Source organism: Erinaceus europaeus, chromosome 2 (genome assembly GCF_950295315.1).
Source record: "Erinaceus europaeus chromosome 2, mEriEur2.1, whole genome shotgun sequence".
Classification (NCBI taxonomy): domain Eukaryota; kingdom Metazoa; phylum Chordata; class Mammalia; order Eulipotyphla; family Erinaceidae; genus Erinaceus; species Erinaceus europaeus.
The window spans coordinates 64,452,235-64,472,948 of record NC_080163.1 but is presented as its reverse complement, the minus strand read 5'-3'; the positions used below and the strand labels follow the sequence as shown (position 1 = coordinate 64,472,948).

At 36.1% G+C, this 20,714-nt stretch overlaps 1 protein-coding gene across 7 annotated transcripts in view; it reads right to left on the bottom strand.

The window, feature by feature from the left end:
• Positions 1–20,714, bottom strand: part of LOC103107907 (disintegrin and metalloproteinase domain-containing protein 2-like) — a 152,928-nt gene that overhangs the window by 80,888 nt on the left and 51,326 nt on the right. For 3 of the 7 annotated variants that reach the window (XM_060182153.1, XM_060182202.1, XM_060182200.1), the window contains 6 exons: positions 15,829–16,003; positions 11,587–11,664; positions 11,266–11,398; positions 6,338–6,497; positions 4,781–4,852; positions 4,242–4,330 (listed from right to left, as the gene is read on the bottom strand). In XM_060182153.1, coding sequence (XP_060038136.1) covers positions 4,819–4,852; positions 6,338–6,497; positions 11,266–11,398; positions 11,587–11,664; positions 15,829–16,003 — 580 coding nt within the window. In that variant the 3' untranslated portion in view covers positions 4,242–4,330; positions 4,781–4,818. Of the gene's footprint in view, positions 1–4,241; positions 4,331–4,780; positions 4,853–6,337; positions 6,498–11,265; positions 11,399–11,586; positions 11,665–15,828; positions 16,004–20,714 lie in introns of those variants that run through there. The other 4 variants (XM_060182170.1, XM_060182162.1, XM_060182194.1 and 1 more) reach the window with 3 other exon arrangements.

Sequence of the window (20,714 nt, the reverse complement as noted above, 5' to 3'; positions counted from 1 at the left end):
TGCCATGAGCTCCCAAAAGCAGCAGCTTGTGACCTGGGATTCTCTGGATAGGTTAGGATACTGGGCTGTCTGTGGGAGGGTGAATATGGGCTGGTCAGGGTGACACCAAAATACAGTCCCATACTTCACTCTTGGGCTGACAAACAGGCCAGGGGGATAAAGAACAGAAATCTTTTGATTATTTCTGAGCTCATCCTTCTCCCCCCCCCCCCCCGAACCAGCCCCCAGGGGCTGAACAACCTCTTCTAGCAGGCTTCCCACTGAGCTATTTTCTTTACTAAGATTCCTGGCTTACCAGGCATGTCATTCCAATCCTTTTCTTTTTTGTTTAACTTCTCTCTTTTTAAGTGGCTAAGCACTATTTGAGTGACAAAATACCTGACCAATCATAGTCTCATCCATGTCTGGGAAAGACTACCTTGAAGTTGGTTTTTTTTTTTTTTTTTTTTTGTATACTTCTTACAACTGTCTGTCTTTGCTCAGGCAGCCTGCAGCCATCTGGAACGGTTCAAGCTGTGGTCTGACTCTTAGGGTTTTTTACTCTATTTTATTTTATTATTGCTATTATTATATACACATGTGCATTTTCCCTCCTGCTTCTTCAGGTTGACCAAAATTAACTGTTGTTGTTTTTTCTATTGCTAGGTGACTGGTGTCCTATCTGTTGTGAGAGGAACTTGTTTCTACAGCTTCCCTACATTCTTCTTTTTCTTTCCTCATAGCTACCTTAAAAAAAACAAACTATTTCCTTTCAATGAAAACTATTTCCTTTCAATGCTCTTCTTTTTCTTTTCTTCTTCTTTTTTAAATTATTTTCTTCATCCCTCCTTCTTTTGCTCTGAATTCACTGATACTCGCTTTTGAATTATTTGGAGGAGAAATCTGACTCAGAGTGGAGTGTGTGTGTGTGTGTGTGTGTGTGTGTGTGTGTGTGTCTTCTCTACTTCCCTTTCTCCTCTTTATCCCTAGAATTTATAGTGGACAGTAGATTTTCATAATTGTCTACTCCTGCTTTCCATTTTCTCCTTTCTCTTTCTTCTTTTTTTTGTTTGGTTGCTATATTTTCTTGGACTTTAGGTTTTGTTTGGCTAACTAGTATTGGTTGAACTGCATTAGTCCTTGCTTCAGTTACTATTGTCACAATTTATGAGGCTGGTGACTGCATTTGTCATAAAGGTCTTTAGTATAGCATGGCTTGTACTTAAAACACAACAACTGAAGAATGATAGAACAGAAAAATAAAAACCACATCAATAAAAAAAATGGTTAAATCAAGAGATAATATATCTGCTACTACAATGAATCAGGACAGGAGCCAAGAAGAAACTCCAAATCCGTCAGAAGTAACCATAGATAAGAAAATAATGCAAGCAGTAGTAAACCTAATAGTCACAGAAATGAAAAAACTATGGAGGAAAGGGCTATCAGAATTAGGGAAACAACAGATGAGACCCTCAAAGAAAATACAAGCCACCTCAAGGTAATTAGAAAAATGAAAGCTGAAATAGCTGAGCTAATAAGCCAATTAGCAGAACAAGCTAATACTATAACTGAACTGAAGAAAAGCTGAGGGAAAGGGAAGCAGACAAACAGAAGCAGAAAACAATTATCCAGACAGTGGATGAGCTAGAGAAAAGTAAGAAAGAGGTAAAAGAGCTAAAAAAGAGATTGAGAAACAATGAAAACAACAGAGACATACGGGGTGACCTCAAAAGAAGTAACATTCATATAACTGGCCAACCAGAGGAAGAAAGAGAGGAAGGGGAAGTAAACATTCTAGAGGAAATAATAGAAGAAAACTCCCCAGACCTAAATAGCAGGAAGGATATTAAGATTCAAGAGGCCCAGAGAGTCCTAATCAGAGTCAACACAGTCCTGAAGACACCAAGACACATTCTGGTTACAATGAAAAGAATTAGGATAAAGAAAGGATCTTAAAGGCTGCAAGAGAAAAACAAAAAGTCACATACAGGGGAAACCCCATAAGACTATCAGCAGACTTCTCCACTCAGACTCTAAAATCCAGAAGAGAATGGTAAGATATCTATCGAACCCTGAATGAAAAAGGGTTTCAACCAAGGATAATATGTCGTGCTAGACTTTCATTCAAACTAGATGGAGGAAGCACAACATACTCTATGTCTCACCTGAGGAAGATGTGCCTATATTGGGTCAGCTTGGAATGTTCCTACCAAGGACCCAAGCTTATGGCAGCAGGACATTTCAAATCTTTATTCATTCGAGTGCCCCAGATTTGGGTGGTAGCACACCTGGTCCAGCCACATGGCGCAAAAACGCAATGGCCAGCATCTGCCTCCTGGTCTGCACGCCCTCAATCCTCCATCTCGGGACACGGAAGAGAAAAGACAGAAACATAAGTGGCTTGACAATAACATACATGGTTAGGAAAGGGGTGGAGAAAGGCAAAGGGGGCCATGAATGGTATGGACCTCCCCAGCAACTGTTGCTAGGTGTTCAACTGGTAGGATTAGCAATACCCTGCTGGGAATTAGGAAGGAGAACTTTAGTCATTTTTAAGACAAAGCAGAAGATTGATATGTAGATAATAAAAGGACTGACCATAGCATCAGGAATGCAAAGTGGTTTGTGAGACAAGGAGAGCATGGATGTCACCTAAAGTCAAGCCCTGCAAAGCTCAACCACATCCTCATAATTTCCCAACACCTATCTAATTAACTTTTAATAGTATTTTTCTATTTTTGACTTAGAAACCCTTAAGAATTATTTTCAACTTTTTTACTTCAAATACTTTTCTCCCCATTTTCTTCTTCCCCTGAGACATAGATAAAATTACTTTATATTTCCTGTGCATTTTATTTACCCTACTTGCTTTTCCACTAGCCTCTCATTTTCATTTCTTTTCTTTTTTCTTTTTTTCCTCTCTCCAGAACTTACTTTAATCTTTATTTTCACCTGATACATCTCTGAGCTATGCTCAGGAAAAAATTCTGAATGATCATAAAACTATCAGAATATTCTATTAGTTTACATACTTTCCTCATTTTCTACCCTTTTATATAATTTTATTATCTCTATTTATTGGAGAGAATATATATATATTAATTTTGTACATTATTATTTTACATAACTGGCACAAAATTCTTCAGGAGACTATCTGCTCTGAATAAGTGTTCAAATATACGGTGCTGGTGCTGTTTCTCCCATACACAAGATTGATGGATCCAGGAACTGAATGGCAGAAGTCATAGAAGTGCCACTTACTATTACTGCTATCTCCCGAACTGCCCCTGTGGCTCCAGACAGACTATGACCCACATAGTCAACGACTGCCACCTCTCCAGATTCAAAGGAGGTCTCGAAACTTTACATCAGGCTCAACCTGATGCTGTTGACTGGCTACGGAAGAAGGGCAAACGCTAGAAGAAGAAGAACTGCTATCTCCCCCCACTTTGACTTCTTGTGGCTAAAAAGTCTTGGTCCTAGATGGAAGAATGTTTTCATCAGGAGATACAACAAATATTCATTGACCTGAACTTAAAAGAGTGCCACTTTAGACTCCTTGAATCTCAGAATCAACAAGTAAAAAAAAATAGTTTGGTATTGATTGGAATAATAAATATAGATCAGAAAGGAGGAAACTGGGCTACTATTCAGCAGTAGAAGTAGAGTCACCAATCCCTGACAGGTATTCACATTAAGTCAAAAGGAATACAGAATGCATAGTAGTAGAAGGCAGTCACAACTGTTTTGCTAGTAACAAAAATAAGAATGATGACGTCATGGATATCACACTTTATTTTTTTAGTTCATTTGAATATATATCTACATACATTCATAACATCCCTTAATATAACTGAAATCACATATTTGAAAGGAGTATATCAATTAAAGTTGTTTTTTTTTAAATCTAAGGATCAAATCAAATCTGGTGCTTCAAGGGTGGTATATTTATATCCTCAGGATCACTATCTTTTGATTGGTCCAGGTCATAAGACTAAAACATAAGAACATGCTACAACAATTTAAAATAGAACAGTGGTTTTTTTAATCTTTACATTTTTTAACTCATAGGTAGTGATTAATAGGATTAGTGCTTACTAACAAAATCAGTATACTTAGAAATAAGAAATATGTCATGCATGAGTATATAAATATGCATTATGTACATATAAATTATATTCAGGAATACATGTTGTATTACATTATATTATGTCACATTATATGTAACAATATATATGCACCTATATTTTCTTATCATATAAAGTTATAAATTGTAGGTGTTTAATTTGAGGCATTAAGGCAATGCGTGTATTCTTCTATTTCATTTTTCCTGCCCATTAAAGGTAATCTGAAAAAAATTAGCAAAGGGAAATAAAATCACATACAATCAAGTGACAAAAAGTATGACTAATTTTCAATACATCCTAATTTTTACCAATATTATGAAGAGTCTTATTACGTACATTTTCAAAATCAAACTGTAATATGCAAATGCTTAAATTAGTAAACATATTGAGTTAGGAAGATATGTACAATAAATTTTTAATTGAAAATTGAAATGTCTAAGGTAAAATTTGCAATACTGAAATAATTTCCATTTAATTTTTATTTAGTTGAATAATTAGCATTACTCAACATGAGCTTACATTTTTTATATTTATCAAATGCACTAAATTTTCTTTATTTCTCTGTCACTCCCTCTTACTATAAAAATATTTCATATTCATGTGTCAACAACTGTGCTATATCTCATTAATCATGCCAATAAAGTAAAAGTAAGACTATATTGCACACTTACTATGGTAGGAAGTGATTCAGGTAGTCTCCATTTTTAGGTTAATCTTTGGATTCACTCTCACTTTCAAGTTGCCTACACATTCAAACACAAATATTGTTACTAAAATACCATTATTTTCAAGATTGCTCAATGCAGCTCAGTACTACCTATCAGTAGTGAAGCAGTTCTGACTTCCAAGATGAAACCTGCTAGCTGTCACAATTTGAGAATATGTGACCATAAAAATACCTCCTAAATGTTAGACAAGACTAACAAGACTAATATAAAATTTTCACAGTAATATGTCTATCTGAACATGAATTCAAATCATTTTCATAATCATTATTAGCTTTAAACATTTTGTCATTCATTTTCTATTAACCTATTCTAATTTTACTTTTTACCCTAAAAGACAATTGATGTTAAATATTATGATTCTTACCAAAAAAAAGGAAAACATTCTTAGTATTAACTGAATTATGCTTTTTTGTATGAAGCATGTAATTTCAGGAATTGTAGACTTACTTTTCAAAATACCTCCATAAATTATCTACCTCTTTATTTCTTATTGCCATATTGATTTTGATTAATGAATAATATCGAGTAAAATTGAGCTGTAAGCCCAAAGATAGAGATGATTTTATAACAATTTTCTTGAAAAGTCAATTTTAATAATTTGAATTCATGAATGAACCGTTTTTCAGATTTTCTAATATTTTAGATAAAAATTTATTTTGTATTATCTCTGCAGGTTAGCTATGGCTACTGCTTGATAGTTATTTTGATGTGACATAGTGGACTCACACATACATGATTGTACTATGCCCAGTCAGATTTCTGTTTCTTTTTTATGAGAGGAAGAGAGAGAAATCAAGAAAGTGATAAAATGAGAGAGCCAGTGAGAGAGAGAGAGAGAGAGCTACAGCAGAGCACCAGTTTCTTCCAGTGCTATGACACTTCCATGAAGTACTGAGTACACATGGAAAGGCATATTCTTTACTAGGTAACGTATCAACTTCCTCAAATATTACTTTTGTCTTTCTACTTTGATACCCTATTTATCTATTTAAATGACTGAAAAGCTAACACTTCCTTGAATTTACTTGCTACATTTTAACAAAATAGTAGAGAAAATTTTAAAATAATAAAAATTATAAAATAATAATGTATAGTACATGTTTAGCAATTAAGAAAAAGCCATATAAGACAACAGAAAATATTAACTAAAAAGAAGTCTATTTATTTTGCATTGAGTTCAACTTGTAATAGATTAAAATGTCTAATGTTTAAAAATTATGGCTATGGGTGGGGGTAGGGAGCATAATGGTTATTCAAAGAGACTCTCATGCCTAAGTCTCCAAAGCCCCAGGTTCAACCCCCGTGCACCATCATAAGCCAGAGCTTGTCAGTGCTCTGGTAATATATATATTTACTAGTGATTAGTCATCATGATATTATGTATTGAATTTCCAAAATTAAAGGTGAATTACTAATAGTTATACCGCCATGCTCTCATTATTCATATTTGCTTTGTATGTGAACAATATTTTAAAAGTAACATGTCTTAAAATCATATACTCATCGCTTGAATATTCCTCAGTTTTCCATCTTTTTCTTTGGTAAAATACTTTCGCCAAATTAGCAATTAGTACACATAGAACAATAAAAAACGGAATGAGTAAGAAAAATGGCCATCTGGTAGGTTTGGAGCGGTAAACGTTTTCAATGAAGCTTTTACCTAGGGGGGAAAAAAGTTATTTGGAAGCACTTGCCAGGAATATAGCAAACATTTCCAGTATTTTCCTATGCATCTTAGAACAAAAACTTCAAGCTACTTAATTGGATACAGAATTCTGGTGGTGGGAATTGTGTGTAACTGTACCCCTCTTACCCCTCTTATCCTATGGTGTCAATATTTCCATTTAATTTTATTTTTATAATATTTACTTTTATTGGATAGAGACAGAAATCAAGATGGTATGGGGAGATAGGGTGAGAGACAGAGAGACACCTGCAGCATTGCTTCACCACTTGTGAAGCTTTTCGCCTTCATGGGGGACTGGGGGCTCGAACCCAGGTCATTGCACATTGTAACATGTGTGCTCAACCAGGTGAGCCACCATGCGGCCCAGTATTTCTGTTTTATCAATAAATAATAACAAGCAATGCTGTGGAGACAGAGCATTTTGAGAGCCTCCAAAATCATTGTGCATCATTCAGTAGCTGTTGGGCTTTTAGATTTTGTAACTACTGTGGTTCAAGGATGCTACTTTTCAAGATAATTTGAGAAAACTATGGAGTGTAAAATTGAAATAGATAAAAATGCCACAAATTCACTGTTCTGAGCTGCCACTGTTATTTATTTATTGCCTCCAGGGTTATGGCTGGGGTTCAGCACCTGCACCATAAATCCACTGCTCCTGTGGCCATTTTTTTTTTCTATTTTTCTTTTTGGATAGGACAGAGAGAAATTTAGAGGGGAGGGGAAGATAGAGAAGGAGAGATACAGAGACCTGCAGGCCTACTTCACCACTTGTGAAGTAACCCCCCTGCAGGTGGGGTATGAGGGGCTCCAACAGGGATCTTAATAGATGTGCCACTGCCCGTCTCCACTTGCCACTATTTTAAAATAGTCCTCAATGTTTTGCAAGTTTTTTTTTGTTTTTTTAGGATAGCAACAAATAAAAAAAAAAGCAAATTTCAACAACTCTTGTCACTGTTGTTTTAATTAAAGATTAGATTTTGAAATTCTTACATTGCCATTTTGGACATTCTACCCTAAAGTAATATATTTTTATGACCATTTATCTGTTTATTTTGGAGTGAGAACAAAGGATCACTCTGGCATATGTGATGCAAAGACCAAACTTGGCACCTCATACTTCCAAGTCTAATGCTCTATCCAATAGACCACTACCCAGACCACCTAAGTGATATTTTTAAAGCACTAATGTAAGCATTCAACTTTTCTTGAGATATTACAAGGAATACTACTCAGTTGTTTAAATGATGAAACCATCTCTTTTGCCACATCTTGGATTTAACTTGAGGGGTCATGTTAATTGTAAATAGTCAGAAGAAGCATGAAACCAGGTAATCTCACTTATGAGTGCAAATAAGCAAGGTGAGAAGGGTAAAACATGGCGTGAAACTTGGACTAGCTGCTGTCTGTAGCAGCAAGGTCTTGAACACGGGGCAGGAGTGATGGAGGGGGGCTGCGAAGGCACTGGGGCCCCAAAGTTTTATCCTGGAAGGAGACCCCAGCTGGAGGTGAGAGTAATGTGCAGATACCTATCACAGAAGGATGACAAACTGAGCCTATATGGCAACTGTTTCATAAGACATCCTTCCCTAATAAAACAGGAAACAAAATTCCTTTCTTTCTCAAGAGATGTCAACTTTTAAATTTATTCCATATGAACAGTTATATAAGTTGACATTTTAAAGGTTTTTTTTTCAATTTTATTAGTGACTTTATGGTGTCTTATAAAATTATAAGACATCAGGGGTTTAATTTCAAACTGAAACCTGGTGTGTAAGTTACCAGACTCTCCACCACAGATCTATGGTTCCACCAATAGTTCTCACAGTCTCAGGTTAATCTGTCCTTTGTAGATACTTGGAACTGATTTTTCTTTCTCAATTGAATGATTTTAAAATTTTTATTGAAAAAAATTATTATTCCTAGAGTAATGGACACATTTCCAGACTGGTTCCACTCTATTTTTATCTATCACTTACCAGTGACCCACTGTCTTGGTTATTTTTACATATCCTAAATCTATCAGCATACTATATTAAATCCAACATAAGCCAAATATATTGAACTGTCCTTTGTTGTTCTGTTTTAGCTTGTTTGGCTACTAAAGGACTTTTGTATATATGTCAAAATCAAATTATTTGTGGCTGAGGAGAGCAAAACCAATGTATGTAGACATACCCTATCAGGTCTCAACTCCCAAGCTAAATTTACATATTCTAATATATATATGTATATATATATGGAGAGAGAGAGAGAGTTGAATTGGTAAAACTGACATCTTAGCAATTATAAGCTTTCCAACATGTGGGCTAACATATTTTCAATTAACTTGCATTATTTTATATCTGCATATTTTATTCATCCTCAAAATGCAGGCACACAAATCTTTTTTTATGTTATATTTATTCTAACATTTTATGTTTTGATAGTAGTATAACTGTTACTAATTAGTGTAACAATTGATGTACATAGTGTAGTTATTGTCATTATAAAATAGCAATGCTAAATTAGTATTCTTATGGTTGTTTCCTCTTATTTATTGTATTATTAATCAGTATCACTTTATTGAGAAAATGCTTATTTGTTGTTATAAGGTTACATTTCCCCATTCCCCCCATGGTAAGCATTTTTGCCCTCCTCCAAACTATCATCCTGCTCCAGCATGGGGAGTTAGGTCCTCAACTTCCTTTTGTTCCTCCCTCCCCACTTCTGAGTCCCCAAATCTGCTGCAATAGATCATGTTCCACCCATTGAGTAATCTACCTACAATTTCACATGGTTCCCTGAGCCAGAGTTCTGTATCTCCATTGCCTCCATTGGGAACTGCAGTAATCCTCCCAAGTCACAGATATGAGTTGACAATTATTTCTGTAATCATCTGCCTGCCTGCCTATCTATCTATCGATCTATCATCTGTGTATCTCTCTCTCTCTATCTATCTATCATCTATCATCAATCTGTATTTCCTATTTTTCTATGGTCCTGCTTTCTCTTCCATTTTAAGCCACAGCTACGCCTACTACCACTTCTTCATGTCTGTCCTTTTTTCCTCTACTCTCTCTGGGTCCTCAAGGAATTGTAGTTCATAGCCTTTTAGTTACCTTTCCCTAACGTTTCTCCTTTTTTTGGGGGGTATAGACTAAAATTCTGTTTAAAGTGTGGAATGTAGGTGGTCTGGCTTCTGAAATTGCTTCTTATCTGGACATGAGTGTTGGCAGGTCAATCCAAACCCCAGTTTATTTCTATCTTTCCCCTAGTGGGTAGGGTTTTAGAGAGGTGAGGTTCCAGGGCACATCGGTGAAGTCATCTGCTCAAGGATCAGGATGGAATCATAGTAGCATCTGCAGTTTGGTGTCTGAAAGGCAGCTAAGTTATTAGGCAGGACAAACTGTTTAATAAATAGGAAACAGAAAGAAGGATAGTGAAGGTGAGAACAAGGATTTTGGGGTGGAAAGAACCTAGGAAGTTTATTTTAATTATGTTCCTTGGGGAACCATGATTTTAGTGATTGTTTCCCTGAGCTTGATAGTTAACATGGAGGCTAAAAAGTACTGTCTGAGAAGAAGTACCCATACTTGAGGACAGGGCTAGAAACCTGGATTAGGGCAGAGATCATCTCCCAAACTTGAGGAACTAATATAAATACAGTTAACTGTTTACTACATTAATCTCAGAGCCCATGTATATTCACATTGAAGGTAGGAGCGTGCATAACCTCTGAATCCGTCAGTTTCAAATCACAGTCCATGGTAACAGCCTGAACATTCTAGGCTGCACTCATTTCAGGACCAGTCTTCCTTGAGTGACAGAGTGGGCTGGTCCAGCTTCCCTTTGGAGTGTGGGGCAGTCCCTTCCATTGCTACTTTATAGTGAGTGCAAGGTCCTGGAGAGGACTTTGAAAGGTCTTATAGTGGCATTCCTGATGGAAGTGATCAGTGGTGGTGAAGACAGCAGTCTATTAGAGGTCTAGGATTATTTGTATCTGCAAGGGGACCTTAGGATTTTCTGACTTGGGCCCTAGGTTATGGGGTGTCCTGGTAGTGGCCAAAGAGGCCACCATCAAATCAAGTAGTCTCTTGTTATCTTCCTGATTTTGTAGCTTTTTCCTTACTTGGAATTCTCTCAGCTATTAAAGCACTGATTACCATTATCAGAATAGATGGGAGTTTGTTTTTCTTTTAATATCCCATGGTTAGGATTTACTGTACTATACTTGGCCTTACCATGTTTTATGTCATTTAATCTTAGATATTGATAGGAACAAATGACTCTGGTCTATCTGTTCTAATAGTGTAGGCAATCTAATACTTATAAAAATAGTTGTTTTTACAAATGCTTCAGCAGTTTAAGTCCAGTGTTATAGAGTTCAGTTTACAAACCACACATAAAATGCTTAAGGAAATATACACTCAGAACTAAATTCTAGGCAGTTAACTTGAAATAGTCAATCTATTTTTCTCCTGACATATTGAGTTAATAGTAGATTATACAATGATAATGATGACTTAATAGGAATATAGTTTCACACCACTCCCACCACCAAAGGTTTGTGTCCCCACCACCACCTCTCTGTAGTGGACCAGGAAACTCCTCCCACCCCAGAATCTTATACTTTCTTGTAATAAACCAAATTCAGTCATTTGGTTAATTATGACTTATATGATTTATTTTATTATTAAAAGAGCATAATTATATTTAATAAATTTAAATCATACATTAACTATAACTGGTTACTCATACTTACTAGTTGGTGTGATCTGATTAGGTGAGTGATTGCCACTGTCAATACTCCCACCAGGCCAATCACTGGCACTTGTTTTACAGTCTGGTGGCAAATATTCTGGGTCACAGTGACAGTTCCCTAACTCATTGCACACCTGAAAATAGAGTAAGTATAGCTTTAGAGCACAAATAATGTTATTTGTGCTCAGGGAGAATTTAAAATAAGGGACGTCTTATATTCTCATATGGTGTATGGGGTATTGAGGGTGCATGTGTGTGTGTGTGCTTTTGCTAGGAGCTTCTTCTGTGATTTACAGTCTAGCCTCTTAGCACCAGTACTTACACCTTGATTGTTGCACTTGCTTTTAGGACAGTTATAATTCAAGTATGAGGATTCCACACATTCATAATTCTTGCAAACCTAGACAGGAAATAAGTTAACTGAAATGTGTGTATATTTGACATTTAATTCAAGGTAGTCTATATTATGCTGACCTGGTAGACATTTGTTTAACAAGAAATGGTAATATACTGGTAATAACCATTCTCTGTTTTCAGGAACAGATGGATGTGAATCTTCTGGTCCGAGTACATAAAACTTGAGAGTAATCATCTTCTCTGCTTATAGGAGGGTAGGTGTGATACAAATAAATAAAAGATAAATGTTATATTTATTGCTACAGTGAAACAATGCTTGAATGAAAGTTTAAAATACAAGGGGATTTATCTAATATATGAAACTATTAAGTTTTTTTTTCCTTGCCATCAGCTGGGACTTGATGTCCACATGATGAATCCACCACTCCTGATAGTTATCTACCTCCCTTTAAAATATTTTTAAAAAAGATTTAAAAATCTTTTTCTCCTTGATGAGACCTAGAGAAATTGAGAGTGGAGGACAAGGTAAGGAGGGTGAGACCCCCACAGCACTGTTTCATTGCTTGAGACACTTATGCCCTGCAAGTGAGGAGCCCAGGGCTTGAACTCAGACCCCTGTAAGTGGTAGCTTGTGTATTTGACCTGGTTCCTGGAAGACCTTATATGTGTAAATACAGGAAAGAAAGAGAGATACAGAGACAGACAGTGAGAGACCCTGAGATCAGAGACCACAACAACCACATGTCAGAGCAGCACACTATCCCAATGAGCTATTTTAGCAGCCCCAGAGGACAGTATTTGTTGATGCTGATGTTAAATGGAACTTCATTAAAATAGAAATAAAGGACAAGGCATATACATCTACAAAGACATTTAAATTGAGTCTACATTTGAAAGATATTATGGAAACTCAGAACACCAGACATTAGAGCTAAAGGGTAAAATAGTTGAAAAACAAAAACAAACAAACAATATAGAAGGACTTAACATAATGCTTGTGGAAGCCAAATATCTAATTATTGAATCCAAAGGTTAGGCAGATCAAGCTATCCAAAAAAGAGAAGCAAAAATGACAATAAAATAAATTATAGAGCAGAGATTCTCATATGTCCAAGAAGGAGAGAGAAAATGGCAGAAATATAATTTAATGAAATAATATCTAAGAACTTCATCAAAGCAAGAAAAAAGGAATAGTTGCTCTTCAGTTATTGGTCTACTGGGATTTATTTTCATTAAATCAAATAAAAATTTGCAGAAATCTGATTTTGTTAGAGTTCATCATGATGTTTGTGTCCATATTTAAGAGTGGCCATCAGGAACATGAGTAATAGCTTCTTCATTGCTTTGCTGTTCATTGGCAACAAATATCCAAATTGAAAGATGATGCACTATCAGCTTTGAAATTTGCTATACCAGCCACCCCCTGTATTGTCAGTCTCCTGACTGCAGGCCTGGTGTGTAAACATCCTATGTTTTTGCTGCAAATTGTGGAAAGCTTGATCACTGCTTTACAATTTCTTCCTTGGATATGTATCCATTAGATCATCTCAATTTTATTCTGCATTCTCTACCATGTACTTGAAAATTTAATTCTCCCTAAGGCACAAATATGAAGTCCAAACAATGTAAAGAACAAAACAGTAGTCCACACTGCTTTTGCTTTACACTTTCCTGTAATTTCAGTTCTATGCTACTTTGTAGGATTTGGAGTACATTGTTTGATTTTTTGTTTGCTTCTCTTGTATATTTACTTTTATTAGCAATTCTTACTCAGCTAAAAGTGGTATACATAGGTATGGGTTTCAGAAGAAAATGATTCTACCTTGACATTGTATACTTTACATTGTGTTCACCATTAGGGTAATTAGGCTAAAAAACTTGTTATCATTTGACCCACTCCTCTTTTCACACCTAGCCACTTTAACTTCTAATCAACTCCAGTTTTTTTTCTGCTTCTATGATTCTTAAAAAATTAAGTTGACATAGAGAGACAGGGCTATGGTGCCTGGGATAAAACCTTGGCATGCAGGCTTGTAAGTCTTGAGAGAAAGAAAAACAACTGCAGCACTGCTTTACCACTTGTGAAATAGCCTTCCTGCATTTGGACCTAATGATTTAGCCAGGATTCTTACATATTTTCTTATGTGTACTCTACCAGATGCACCTTCGCCAGGCCCTACATTTTGTTACCCATTTCTGCTCTTAACAATGTATGAGGGATGCTAGCTGGGGAGACAGTCTAAAGGTTATACAAATGACTTTAATGCCTGAGGTGCTGAAGTCCAAGGTTCAGTCCCCAGTACTACTAGTTTAGCAGTGCACTGGAAAATAAATAAATAAATAAATAATAAAGAGTGTATGCTACATCATTATAAGCATTTGTTTCTTGTCTTTTTAATGGCACTCTTAACAAATGTGAGGTAATATCTGACTAAAGTTCTCATTTTTAGTCTCCTAAAATAAAGTGACAGAAAATAATTTCTGGGAGTCGGGCCTTAGCATAGTGGGTTAAGCGGATGTTACGAAGCTCAAGGACCAGCTGAAGGATCCTAGTTAGAGCCCCAGGCTCCCCACCTGCAGGGGAGTTGCTTCACAAGCTATGAAGCAGGTCTGCAGGTGTCTATCTTTCTCTCCCCCTCTCTGTCTTCCCTAACTCCCCTAACTCTCTCCATTTCTCTCTGTCTTATCCAACAACGACTACAACAATAAAACAACAAGAAAGGGAATAAATAAATAAATATTTAAAAAAAGAAAGTAATTTCTTTTTTTTTTTACTTTTTGACTATCTTCATTAGAGAAGATTCACATCCCATTTTTATTTTTGGGTTTTTCTTGTATTCTTGTTTATTTGTGTGAGGTATTTGTAAGCTTTAAATGTTAACCCTTTAGTAGAGGTATGATTTGCAAATATTTTCTCTAGTCTGGAAGACAGCCTTTGTATTTAATGATATGTCTTTTCACTATGTAATAGACACTCAATTTTGATGTAATCACATTTATTTTTGCTATGCTGTGCCACTGGAATCAAAGTAATATAGAAATTAGGAAAAAGTACATTTTATTTTATTTTATTTTTCAAGATCTTTATTATTGTACAAATCCAATGTACTCTCACTGATATTTTCGCACAGCTAGCAGATAGCACAGTTGCGATTCAATCTACTTATTAGTTTTTTAATCTTACAAATGATTTATTTTCCTTATTTCTGTGGTATAGGATTAAAGTTTCCAAAACAAGTGATCAGGCTATGATGTCTTGTAAATTCAAATATAAACATTCTTTTTTTTTTCCTGTATGTTCTTTTTTTTTAATTTATGAAAAAGTATATTTTAAAAAAGAAATAACCAGCTATGGCACCATCTCCCCAGACAATAACCTGGGACCACCAGCATTAGATGTCAGTCTCCGGCAAAAAACTAGTATCCTAGTTGGTGGCATGCTAGGGTCTCACACATACAAAATTTTGCTACTTCAAGCCAACTTCTTAAGATAGATAAATAGAGTGAAGGGTGACAGCAGTGTCATACTCTGTTAAACACACATGTTCATATGAGCAAGGACCCAGGTTCAAGCCCTTACTCCCTACTTTAAGGGGGATGCTTCACTGGTGATGAAACAGGTTTTCAGCTGTCTATATTTCTTCCTTACTCTCTGTCATATCAAAAATATTAGATAGAAATTAGGTAGATAGACCACTGGTTGCTTCCATAAGGAACCCTGGTGGTGGGAATGGTGTGGAATCAAACCCCTGTCAACATGTAATTCTATAATATAAAAATAAAAAAAGAAATAATAAAAAAATTAGGTAGATAGATACTTAGACAAACAAAGACAGGCAGAAAGGAAAAGAACCACAACAATGAAGCCCTCCCATCCCAAGTTCATACACTCATGTCGTTCTGGGGTCTCCAACCTGGGTACACATAGAACAAGTCAGGTGTACTATCAGATGAGCTGCCCTGCAAGCCCATCCCAAGATACTTAATTTAGTAAATACACATAACTTTGTGAAGAAAAGACTTACAGCCAGTTAAATCTGTATGGTGCTATTAGCTGTGCAAAGATAAATATAATGTACCTTAGTGAATGTTTTCATAATTTTCTATTGTAAAAATGTAATTGCACTTATATTATGGAGACTATATTAAATATGCATTTTAAAACTACAAGTACTAATATATTATTTGGAAATAATTTACTACTCACCTTCTGATTGCCACAACTAGTTCCTTCTTTTACAAATGTACTGTCTTCTGCATCTGCATAATGCACTGAAACACAGATTTTTCCATCAATGTTGGTGTAAAGAACTGATGCATTACTAAGTTCAAGTATTCTGCTTTTAGTATATATACAGGTAAGTTTTCCACATTGTACGTTCCTATAATTTACCAAGATATGAAGGTAAGATTTAATATAAAATATTAGAATATAGTTCCTATCACATCAGGCAATTGAAAAAAATGTAAAATGCAAAAAGTAGGATATTGGGACAATTAAATAGTTATGCAGCTAATTCTGAAACACCAAAAATATATGAGGGCCTTGCCTATAAAAAGAACAGCAGCCTTGTAATAATTATGAGCTGCTATCTTATTAACTTGATTACTTTTACACAAGGATAGTGTCACTTACTTCTAATGATTTTTAAGTCGTCTTTATTTATTTATTGAATAAAGAAATCAGAAATCAAGAGGGAAGGGAGAAAGAGAGACAGAGAGATATCTGCAACCCTGCTTCACCACTCATAAAGCTTTCCCTTACAGGTGGGGGCCAGGAATCGAACTTGGGCAGTGCACATTTTAACCTGCACTCAACCAGGTGTGCCACCACCCTGCCCCATGTCACTTATTTCTATATCTTATAGTCAATTCGAAATTTATTCTGCATTGTAAAAATAATATGTATTAATTACTATTTCGTTATATTTTTTTCCTTTTTGCATTTTACATTTTTCAAACACAATGTTTTTTCCTTACAGTGTTATGAGACCAAGATAGACAAGCATTGCCTGCAATATATTAAAATGAAACCAAGAACAGGTGAGGTAGCACATGGTTTAAACAATGGTCTTTACGAGTTTCAGGCTAAATAGACCATAGCTGAGCAGTACCCTGGTGAAAGAAAGAGAAGGGGGTTTGGGGTGGGAGGAGGAAGGGAGTAAGGGAATGAAAATAGAGGCATTGTTATAATAGTGGTTTAAACCATAGAGCAAATAATGAAGTACGAAATTTCCAACAACAAAAGAACAAGAATACAATTTAAGATAGACTTTCTACAGAAACCATGGAAAGTTAAAACTACATAATAACTTCCATCAGATGAAATTAATCATTGATTTGTCTTACCATTCTAAATACAGAAAAAATACCTTTTAAAAATGAAACATGACATTTGACAATAATTAAAAAATTATCACTATCAGTATCGTTTGAAGAAAATATACAAGGCAAGGAGAGAGCACCTGAGTCAGACTGCATGTGATGGGGAGGACTAAGGGAGCTAGAATTTTTGAAACATTAGGAAGTGTGAAGAAGGACTCTATCCTTTAGTTTAAATCACTAAAGTAAATTACATCTTTGTTGCTTATTCTAAGTCTCAAAAAAATTTTAAGAGTAGAAAAGTTTTCAAAGGGCAGAAAAAGACTTTTTTTTTTTTAAAAAAAACTTTCTATCATAACTGCCATTGACACTATTGTATTCTAGCGTTTGAGCAAATATTGTTAATTAAATGGATATTTGCATTTGTTGCATAAATCAATATTCTAAAAAAACTTTCAAAGAAGTAATTATAAATGTACACTTTAATTGAATAGAATCACATATTTAAATTTTTAGAAGTATGAAACATGCAAAGATTTATTAGACTGAGAATGTTTCTTTTACTCCCAGTCAGATGAGAACATTCATCATGAATCAGCTTGCATTATATGTCAGATAAGATACACATAGCAGTGTTTAAACAAATACATAATAAATTCACAAAGGAAAATGAAAAGTCTAAGCATAGCAGTAAAAATGTGACCAAACATTAACAGATGATAGAAAAGAGAAATAAAAAAATCCAGATGACAGAAACGCTGAAAAAAAAAACCAAAAATAAATAGTAGATGGCAACAATTACTTTCCTTCAACAATTACCTGAAATAGTTTAACTGACCCAATAAGAAAACATAAATCACGGAAATGAAGTCAAGATGGCGATCGTCTAGCAGCACCGTGATTATTCTCTGCCCAACAGGGACAACAAAAACTGCATGTATGGACATTATGGGAGCCAGTCGTGAGTAGAATAGGCAGCAAACCACAGAAGACCCAAAAGCAGAAGAAAAGAAACCCAGGGCACAGGAGAGCAGAGATCAAGACAACTTAAAGGTTCAGATCCCTCACTCTCCGGGTAGAGTGCCCTGACAGCCAAAGAAAGCTAAAGCAACCAAGCCTGCACTACTACTCTGCTGAACCAGTTTTTCCCCACCAGGGACACAGCATTGCCAGAGCCCTACCCGGAGGTCTTGCACCTTTATATGCACTGTCTGGAATTGATGGCCCCCAATCCATTGTTAGGCTTTTGTTCTACAATAGCCCCCCAGCCCCAACCTAGTTTCTGTGCTGCCAGCCCTGGGAGAGGAAGCCATCACCAGTAACCAGCCTCATCCAGCATATATATGCCCTGAGCAGCAGGGAGGGACCCAGATCACTGTACTCTTAGTGAATACAGTCACCCCTCCTGCACATCCCAGTCAGCCCACCAGGAGACATCTCGCTCGCTGCCAGAACCACTACACACCTATCCACATTTTGCTAGGAGGAGGGTTTCTACAAGGATCCAGGGGAACATGTTGCCTGCATATTGCTGGGGACTTCTGTGACTAGAAGGAGGAATCTCACCTCCTGCTCGCATATGCACAAAAGGATTGCATTCCTCTGAGGGCTTCCTTGGCCCACAGAGGGACTTATCTTTCCAAGTGCCAGTTGCCTGCACATCACTGGGAGTTTCTTTTTTAAAATATTAAATTGCCTACGATATTAGATGAGGTCAACCAGAATCAATTGATCCTGTCAGTATTTAAGATATAGCTATTTGTAAATAGCATTGTGACATAAATCATGGTGAGATCATGTATGGTACTGTAAATTCTAACCACAGAATTTTCAAAGTAAACCAAGTTCCCAAATAACTAGCTTGTAATAGTAATTACCTATTGCCTTTTAAAACTCAAGACGTCAAGAAACCCTCCCCATTCTCTTTAAAATATATAGTTCTCTGAGTCCTGGAACCTCTGGTACTTTGCTTGTATTTCTTGATGCTTTTCCTCTTGATCCCTTACCCTGTGGTACTGACTCTGCTGACCTCAATTAAATCAGTGCAGCTAGTGCCGCCAGACTGTATCCAGAGAAAGTAAGCCTGAGATGTCAACCTTCCAACTCCAATAATGTGGTGAGAACTTTCCTAACACATAGGATGCCTAGTTCCATTTCAAAAGGTGCACTCCTAACAAAGATATAGACCAACCCTAGCTATAGACCTTGGTTTAAATGACAGGGTACATGTTCAAATGTATCCGTATGCTAGGAGAAACTATATACCTCAGAGTAAAAGTACTCATTAGTCTTCTGTAATTTGACTTAAACTTAATAAGCTCAGCTGGCAAGTAGAAAGACCTAAAGTAGACACCATAGCGTCTAATAAAATATTTCCTACTTTAGGACTAGACGTCTTCCTCTCCTACCCCTACTTCCCTTTCCTCAATAATTTTATCTTCTCAATTAACTACACTATATATATATATATATATATATATATATATATATATCCTAAGCTCATCTGATAGCAACAGCATTAGTACCACCTCCTTGATAATCTTTAGAAGAAATACTATACACAACTGACCAAGAGATATACTGGCAAAAGTATACATAGCAACTAATGGACAATTACTATCCTCTCTGACAACCTCTATTATAATAATCAAACAAGTAAAATGCAATAAAAGTTAAGAATAGATTCCATTTAAACCCTAGGTCTATTTCCTCCCTATCTTGAGGCCAGATCCCATAAACCCAATACTCTTTTGAATACTATTGTTAATTAACTTAAAAAGAGGTTGGGTGTTCTGGTGGCTGCTGTGGCCAGTAAAAGGATTCACAACGGGAGCTGGGGACTGGTTTAAACAACACAAGGTTTATTAGGGTGAAAACAGGTAAAAGACAAAACAAGCACTGCGACGGACCACTACAGAGGAAGAGCATCAGGAAGGATCAGGGAACTCCCAAGGCGACAACCAGGGTGGGTCAGGAGTTGGCGCAGGGGAGAACAGAATACACAACACTCTGTTGGAGGGTGAATCTGAACTCAATTTTTATTCAGCCAGTGAGAACTTATATTTCTTTTAGCCTTACATAAGTAATATCAGAAAAAGAAAGTAAAGCTCATTTCTTGATTAGATGGCCTTGCGGTTTTACACAGTAATGTCGTACTTTATGGGGTGATGCATTTCTGAGTAATAGGCTTAGCAGACAGTATTTTACGTAGAGTTTTAACATATTGCATAAGAGGATGTGAGTATTATTAAGAATTTTTCCTAAAACTTTATGTATTTGATGACCCATAACTTTGTCCACCTCATTTCCTGTTCATCTGAATCTAATCTGGAAACAGGGGCTGTTTGTCCCTGATTACACGGCATCATTACCATGTACATAATGAAAACAATAATCAGAGTTTCCAATTTAGATCTGCTCAGAATGCCAAGACCCACTCTCAGAATTCTTCTTCCTTGAAGAGAGTTTTCTAGGGTGCTGACCCTATCAGACCCATCATTCTGGAGTTGAGTGGGGCGTGGCAAAGCACTTATCATCAAGGGTTAAGAGTATACTAGGTCCATAAGGTCTGAGTATAGTTATCAAGAGTTTAGTCTCATAAATAAACAATTATCAGCTCCCATAAGATAAACAATTACCAGCTTGGTAAAGGTTGTTCATGGCTGTAGAGGGGTCGAAAAGTACCGGCTAGCAGAGTCACACGTGTTTAGTTCCCAGGAGAAATAGCCATGATGCACCTCCATCAAGATGCTTCTGACCAGGAGAAAAAGC